General features: G+C 49.8%; 1 protein-coding gene across 3 annotated transcripts in view; it reads left to right on the top strand.

Moving 5' to 3' along the window:
• The window catches only part of cep85l (centrosomal protein 85L), a 55963-nt gene extending 48561 nt beyond the window's left edge, over positions 1–7402 (top strand). For all 3 annotated transcript variants that reach the window (XM_075459113.1, XM_075459115.1, XM_075459114.1), the window contains exons 12-13: positions 5454–5625; positions 6522–7402. In XM_075459113.1, coding sequence (XP_075315228.1) covers positions 5454–5625; positions 6522–6691 — 342 coding nt within the window. In that variant the 3' untranslated portion in view covers positions 6692–7402. The remainder of the gene's footprint in view (positions 1–5453; positions 5626–6521) is intronic.
• The last annotated feature ends 426 nt before the right edge of the window (positions 7403–7828 follow it).

Here is a 7828-nt window from a genome sequence, read left to right on the forward strand (position 1 = left end):
GGGTGTGTTCTGTGTGTGTGTGTTGGGTGTGTTCTGTGTGTGTGTGTTGGGTGTGTTCTGTCTGTGTGTGTGTTGGGTGTGTTCTGTGTGTGTGTGTTGGGTGTGTTCTGTCTGTGTGTGTTGGGTGTGTTCTGTGTGTGTGTGTTGGGTGTATTCTGTGTGTGTTGGATGTGTTCTGTGTGTGTTGGATGTGTTCTGTCTGTGTTGGGTGTATTCTGTCTGTGTGTGTTGGGTGTGTTCTGTGTGTGTTGGGTGTGTTCTGTCTGTGTTGGGTGTATTCTGTCTGTGTGTGTTGGGTGTGTTCTGTGTGTGTTGGGTGTGTTCTGTGTGTGTTGGGTGTGTTCTGTGTGTGTTGGGTGTGTTCTGTTTTTGTTGGGTGTGTTCTGTGTGTGTTGGGTGTGTTCTGTGTGTGTGTTGGGTGTGTTCTGTGTGTGTGTTGGGTGTGTTCTGTGTGTGTGTGTTGGGTGTGTTCTGTCTGTGTGTGTTGGGTGTATTCTGTGTGTGTTGGATGTGTTCTGTGTGTGTTGGATGTGTTCTGTCTGTGTGTGTTGGATGTGTTCTGTCTGTGTTGGGTGTATTCTGTCTGTGTGTGTTGGGTGTGTTCTGTGTGTGTTGGGTGTGTTCTGTGTGTGTTGGGTGTGTTCTGTGTGTGTTGGGTGTGTTCTGTCTGTGTGTGTTGGATGTGTTCTGTCTGTGTTGGGTGTATTCTGTCTGTGTGTGTTGGGTGTGTTCTGTGTGTGTTGGGTGTGTTCTGTGTGTGTTGGGTGTGTTCTGTGTGTGTTGGGTGTGTTCTGTGTGTTAGGTGTGTTCTGTCTGTGTGTTGGGTGTGTTCTGTGTGTGTGTGTTGGGTGTGTTCTGTGTGTGTGTGTTGGGTGTATTCTGTCTGTGTGTGTTGGATGTGTTCTGTCTGTGTGTGTTGGGTGTGTTCTGTGTGTGTGTTGGGTGTATTCTGTCTGTGTGTGTTGGGTGTGTTCTGTCTGTGTGTGTTGGGTGTGTTCTGTGTGTGTTGGGTGTGTTCTGTGTGTGTTGGGTGTGTTCTGTGTGTGTTGGGTGTGTTCTGTGTGTTGGGTGTGTTCTGTCTGTGTGTTGGGTGTGTTCTGTGTGTGTGTGTGTGTTGGGTGTGTTCTGTGTGTGTGTGTTGGGTGTGTTCTGTCTGTGTGTTGGGTGTGTTCTGTGTGTGTGTGTTGGGTGTGTTCTGTCTGTGTTGGGTGTGTTCTGTGTGTGTGTGTTGGGTGTGTTCTGTCTGTGTGTTGGGTGTGTTCTGTGTGTGTTGGGTGTGTTCTGTGTGTGTGTTGGGTGTGTTCTGTGTGTGTGTGTTGGGTGTGTTCTGTGTGTGTGTTGGGTGTGTTCTGTCTGTGTGTGTGTTGGGTGTGTTCTGTCTGTGTGTGTGTTGGGTGTGTTCTGTCTGTGTGTGTTGGGTGTGTTCTGTGTGTGTTGGATGTGTTCTGTGTGTGTGTGTGTTGGGTGTGTTCTGTGTGTGTTGGGTGTGTTCTGTCTGTGTGTGTCGGATGTGTTCTGTCTGTGTGTGTGTTGGGTGTGTTCTGTCTGTGTGTGTTGGGTGTGTTCTGTCTGTGTGTGTTGGGTGTGTTCTGTCTGTGTTGGGTGTGTTCTGTCTGTGTGTGTTGGGTGTGTTCTGTCTGTGTGTGTTGGGTGTGTTCTGTCTGTGTGTGTTGGGTGTGTTCTGTCTGTGTGTGTGTGTTGGGTGTGTTCTGTGTGTGTTGGGTGTATTCTGTCTGTGTGTGTTGGGTGTGTTCTGTGTGTGTGTGTTGGGTGTGTTCTGTGTGTGTTGGGTGTGTTCTGTGTGTGTTGGGTGTGTTCTGTGTGTGTTGGGTGTGTTCTGTGTGTGTTGGGTGTGTTCTGTGTGTGTTGGGTGTGTTCTGTGTGTGTTGGGTGTGTTCTGTGTGTGTGTGTGTTGGGTGTGTTCTGTCTGTGTGTGTGTTGGGTGTGTTGGGTGTGTTCTGTCTGTGTTGGGTGTGTTCTGTCTGTGTTGGGTGTGTTCTGTCTGTGTTGGGTGTGTTGGGTGTGTTCTGTCTGTGTGTGTTGGGTGTGTTCTGTGTGTGTTGGGTGTGTTCTGTCTGTGTGTGTGTTGGGTGTGTTCTTTCTCTGTGTGTGTGTTGGGTGTGTTCTTTCTCTGTGTGTGTGTTGGGTGTGTTCTGTCTGTGTTGGGTGTGTTCTGTCTGTGTTGGGTGTGTTCTGTCTGTGTTGGGTGTGTTCTGTCTGTGTTGGGTGTGTTGGGTGTGTTCTGTCTGTGTGTGTGTTGGGTGTGTTCTGTCTGTGTGTGTTGGGTGTGTTCTGTCTGTGTGTGTGTTGGGTGTGTTCTGTCTGTGTGTGTTGGGTGTGTTCTGTCTGTGTGTGTTGGGTGTGTTCTGTGTGTGTTGGATGTGTTCTGTCTGTGTGTGTGTTGGGTGTGTTGGGTGTGTTCTGTCTGTGTTGGGTGTGTTCTGTCTGTGTGTGTGTTGGGTGTGTTCTGTCTGTGTGTGTTGGGTGTGTTCTGTCTGTGTTGGGTGTGTTCTGTCTGTGTGTGTGTTGGGTGTGTTCTGTCTGTGTGTGTTGGGTGTGTTCTGTCTGTGTTGGGTGTGTTCTGTCTGTGTGTGTGTTGGGTGTGTTCTGTCTGTGTGTGTTGGGTGTGTTCTGTCTGTGTGTGTTGGGTGTGTTCTGTGTGTGTTGGATGTGTTCTGTCTGTGTTGGGTGTGTTCTGTCTGTGTGTGTGTTGGGTGTGTTCTGTCTGTGTGTGTTGGGTGTATTCTGTCTGTGTTGGGTGTGTTCTGTCTGTGTGTGTTGGGTGTGTTCTGTGTGTGTGTGTTGGGTGTGTTCTGTGTGTGTGTGTTGGGTGTGTTCTGTGTGTGTGTGTTGGGTGTATTCTGTGTGTGTTGGATGTGTTCTGTCTGTGTTGGGTGTATTCTGTCTGTGTGTGTTGGGTGTGTTCTGTGTGTGTTGGGTGTGTTCTGTCTGTGTTGGGTGTATTCTGTCTGTGTGTGTTGGGTGTGTTCTGTGTGTGTTGGGTGTGTTCTGTGTGTGTTGGGTGTGTTCTGTGTGTGTTGGGTGTGTTCTGTGTGTGTTGGGTGTGTTCTGTGTGTGTTGGGTGTGTTCTGTGTGTGTTGGGTGTGTTCTGTGTGTGTGTTGGGTGTGTTCTGTGTGTGTGTTGGGTGTGTTCTGTGTGTGTGTGTTGGGTGTGTTCTGTCTGTGTGTGTTGGGTGTATTCTGTGTGTGTTGGATGTGTTCTGTGTGTGTTGGATGTGTTCTGTCTGTGTTGGGTGTATTCTGTCTGTGTGTGTTGGATGTGTTCTGTCTGTGTGTGTTGGATGTGTTCTGTCTGTGTTGGGTGTATTCTGTCTGTGTGTGTTGGGTGTGTTCTGTGTGTGTGTTCTGTGTGTGTTGGGTGTGTTCTGTGTGTGTTGGGTGTGTTCTGTGTGTGTTGGGTGTGTTCTGTCTGTGTTGGGTGTGTTCTGTGTGTGTTGGGTGTATTCTGTCTGTGTGTGTTGGATGTGTTCTGTCTGTGTGTGTTGGGTGTGTTCTGTGTGTGTGTTGGGTGTATTCTGTCTGTGTGTGTTGGGTGTGTTCTGTCTGTGTGTGTTGGGTGTGTTCTGTGTGTGTTGGGTGTGTTCTGTGTGTGTTGGGTGTGTACTGTGTGTGTTGGGTGTGTTCTGTCTGTGTGTTCTGTGTGTGTGTTGGGTGTGTTCTGTGTGTGTGTTGGGTGTGTTCTGTCTGTGTGTGTGTGTTGGGTGTGTTCTGTCTGTGTGTGTGTGTTGGGTGTGTTCTGTCTGTCTGTGTGTGTTGGGTGTGTTCTGTGTGTGTGTGTGTGTTGGGTGTGTTCTGTCTGTGTGTGTGTTGGGTGTGTTCTGTGTGTGTGTGTTGGGTGTGTTCTGTCTGTCTGTGTTGGGTGTATTCTGTCTGTGTGTGTTGGGTGTGTTCTGTGTGTGTGTGTGTGTTGGGTGTGTTCTGTGTGTGTGTGTGTGTTGGATGTGTTCTGTGTGTGTTGGGTGTGTTCTGTCTGTGTGTGTTGGGTGTGTTCTGTCTGTGTGTGTTGGGTGTGTTCTGTGTGTGTGTGTTGGGTGTGTTCTGTCTGTGTGTGTTGGGTGTGTTCTTTCTGTGTGTGTGTGTTGGGTGTGTTCTGTCTGTGTGTGTGTGTGTGTTGGGTGTGTTCTGTCTGTGTGTGTTGGGTGTGTTCTGTCTGTGTGTGTGTGTTGGGTGTGTTCTGTCTGTGTGTGTGTGTTGGGTGTGTTCTGTCTGTGTGTGTGTGTCTTGGGTGTGTTCTGTATGTGTGTGTGTGTTGGGTGTGTTCTGTCTGTGTGTGTGTCTTGGGTGTGTTCTGTCTGTGTGTGTGTTGGGTGTGTTCTTTCTGTGTGTGTGTTTTGGGTGTGTTCTGTCTGTGTGTGTGTGTGTGTGTTGGGTGTATTCTGTCTGTGTGTGTTGGGTGTGTTCTGTGTGTGTGTGTGTGTTGGGTGTGTTCTGTGTGTGTGTGTGTGTTGGATGTGTTCTGTGTGTGTTGGTTGTGTTCTGTCTGTGTGTGTTGGGTGTGTTCTGTGTGTGTGTGTTGGGTGTGTTCTGTCTGTGTGTGTTGGGTGTGTTCTGTCTGTCTGTGTTGGGTGTGTTCTGTCTGTGTGTTGGGTGTGTTCTTTCTGTGTGTGTGTGTTGGGTGTGTTCTGTCTGTGTGTGTGTGTGTGTGTTGGGTGTGTTCTGTCTGTGTGTGTTGGGTGTGTTCTGTCTGTGTGTGTGTGTTGGGTGTGTTCTGTCTGTGTGTGTGTGTTGGGTGTGTTCTGTCTGTGTGTGTCTTGGGTGTGTTCTGTCTGTGTGTGTTCTGTCTGTGTGTGTGTTGGGTGTGTTCTTTCTGTGTGTGTGTGTTGGGTGTGTTCTGTCTGTGTGTGTGTGTGTGTGTTGGGTGTGTTCTGTCTGTGTTGGCCAAGGGCTTACTTTCTCATTGTTTCCTTCCTTTTTGTTCTGTTTTCTGATGGGAAGTAGCGTCCTGCGTCTGTCCAGTGAGTCTCGTGTGATTGGTGTTTGATGCCGTGACGCTGTGCCCGGTGTTCCTGTTAGAGTGTTAAGAGGCGGAGCTCCTGGATTGTTCTGTCCGATGCGGTGTACACAGTGGAAGTGATTTAACCAACGGCGTCTGGGGAGATTTGGAGGTTTGATCAACCGTTCAGGGTTCTCAGGTAATTTTTCAGGGATTCCGGAAAAGACGAGGTCGAGTCTTTAGTGATGGAGCTGAGTTGTTCTGTTGGTGTTGAAGCAGGCTTTGTTCTTGGCTGAATTCCAGGCTGTTGTGAAGGCGTTTAAATTACTTGTGCAGGACTTCTAGAGGAGCTCTTCTTTAACAGAGTTGTGCGAGGTCACTTTCCACCTCTGTGGAGGCCCCTGGTGTGTTCATGTCTGTGGAACTCATCCCACTGATGGCTGTTGGGCCAGTTTTCTGCTGAAACTAAAATGCGTGCATTTTTCCTCCCTTTGAGAAGCAGGAAGAAGGCTTGTTGGTGCAGTCCTCCTCTCATGTGGGGATGTCAGAAGTGGACCGGCTGTTGAAGGAGATGTCCCTGTGTCTCCTGGACCTTCAGGGACTCTGCAGCATCATGGCCCACAGAGCCCAGGGGAAGGAGCCCAACCTCTCTCTGCTCCTAAGCATGAAATGTACGTGCATGACACAAACCTGCGGGCCTTACATTTATACTGCATGCAGTTTAAAAGCTGGTAGAATGTATTCTACACAGCAGGTTTGTGCTGTACTTATGAGGACACTCAGAGCGTGCAGGAACCATCCATGAGCGCAGCGTTGACTAAATGCTGTTGAGTCAGTAAAATGTAACAGATGTGTTGCAGAATGGGACGACTACTGAGTGTGAATCCATGTGACCCCCCCCCCGTTTAAATGTCATTGTTGAAGTAAAACATAAGGATCTGTGTGTTGATCTTTGGTGCCAGCTGATGTCGTGCTATGAGTTGTGAGGAGGTGATTAATATCTAAGTGTACATTCAGTATGGAGCAAGTGTTCTGTGCTCCCTGCCCCTCTGAGCCTTCACTGAAGTGATGACAACACAAAGTGGCCCCCCCCCATCGACCTTCAACCAACAGATGTCTCAGACTCCCCCACAGGGTGGTGCTGATGCTGTGGTCTCACTGATGGCTAACAGTAAAGGACTGCTTCTTTTCTCCCAGACTGCCACTTCCTTCAGTGAGCAAGTACTTCCCATGCGAGAGAAATGTGTGGATGTGTCAGCAGTCTGCTGCATGCATCCATTTCCCATCCGTAATGAGTGGAGGGCTGCAGAGGGCGGAGCCTATCCCAGCTGCTGTTTGGTGGGAGGCGTGTGCACCCTGGACCTCAGCGCCCCGTGGACAACACTGTGCTGCTTGGCTCATACAACTAATGAGTTCCTCAACTATTTTTAGTGTCTTTAGCCATCAGATCTTCCAATGATTCCTCTAGCTATCTTCATGTGAGAGATGTGCTGCAGTTAGTGACAGCTTTCTACCATACTGTGGCTTCCTTTCTGATAACTCCTTCTCCTGTATGCTCTGTGTTCAGCGTTCAGCGTCTCAGCGGAGGAGAGTGACTCCAAGGTGGCGGTGGTGGAAGAGGAACTGAGCTACAAGCTACTTGAGGTGGGCCAGCTGAGAAGAGACATTGATGAGCTGAGGAGAAGCATCTCAGACCGCTACGCTCAGTATATGGGCGATAGCTGCATCACGCAGTGACACCACAACGCTGCCACTCACACACTCTTCTTACTCCTCGGTGCTTCATCCATAAAGGACTACATTCTTAAGAACAATCATCACACAGAAGGATACCTTTCCAATCCTAACTGTAGCATGTGTTAGTCACAGAATAAGGATTCCATCAGTACCGCTGAGCTTTGGCTGCACTGTTCACGTGCAGCTGGTGGGGTCAACTATTTTTCAAAGCACTACAGATCTGAACCTTTATGTGACGCTTGGCTTTGGTAGTTGTGAGAGTCCTCAGAAGTGGTGAGGCGGCCGAGGGAATGCAGGACTGACTCTGTGAGTTTCCTCTGAGGCTCCTTATTGTGTTGATGTGAGTTCTGTGTGTATCTGTGCGTATCCACGGCAACGAGGACAAACTCTCACCAGCACACACGTGGGGCTGGGTGGAACATGTAACCCTAACCCTTTCAGGACTCGGTGTGAGAGAAGCTCCAGGAAACGGTCCGTTTCACAGGTGGTAACACCTGTGAGTCTGAGTCTGTTCAGTTCAACATGTCACAGCAGAGAGGAGCCACGGCCTCATCATGGAGCTCTGCAGGAGATGTTCTGACCCATCTGTGTGGTGCAGATGGCTCTCTCTCCAGGACTAAGTCTGAACTTTAGTACAAAGTATTAATGCTTTATTTAGTTTTATATTTCAGAAGGTGATGCTTGTTATTGCAATAAAAATGTTTAAGTACCCTTATTGTAAAATTTGTTGAAACTTTCCAGGCTTAAATGTTACAGATTATTTTCTGTTGTCTTTACGATCCCACTTTTTAAACTTTTACTCGCCTTCAAACACTTCTGACCCGCAGATGTTGGGTGGCTTTGTCTCTGAAGCTCCACCTGTGTTACCCGGTGGCGTGTTACCCGGTGGCGTGTTACCCGGTGGCGTGTTACCCGGTGGCGTGCCGCCCGGTGGCGTGTCGCCCGGTGGCGTGTTACCCGGTGGCGTGTTACCCGGTGGCGTGTTGCCCGGTGGCGTGCCGCCCGGTGGCGTGTTGCCCGGTGGCGTGTTGCCCGATGGCGTGCCGCCGCCCGGTGGCGTGTTGCCCGATGGCGTGCCGCCGCCCGGTGGCGTGCCGCCCGGTGGCGTGCCGCCCGGTGGCGTGCCGCCCGGTGGCG

The sequence above is a fragment of the Odontesthes bonariensis genome, chromosome 24 (genome assembly GCF_027942865.1).
Source record: "Odontesthes bonariensis isolate fOdoBon6 chromosome 24, fOdoBon6.hap1, whole genome shotgun sequence".
Classification (NCBI taxonomy): domain Eukaryota; kingdom Metazoa; phylum Chordata; class Actinopteri; order Atheriniformes; family Atherinopsidae; genus Odontesthes; species Odontesthes bonariensis.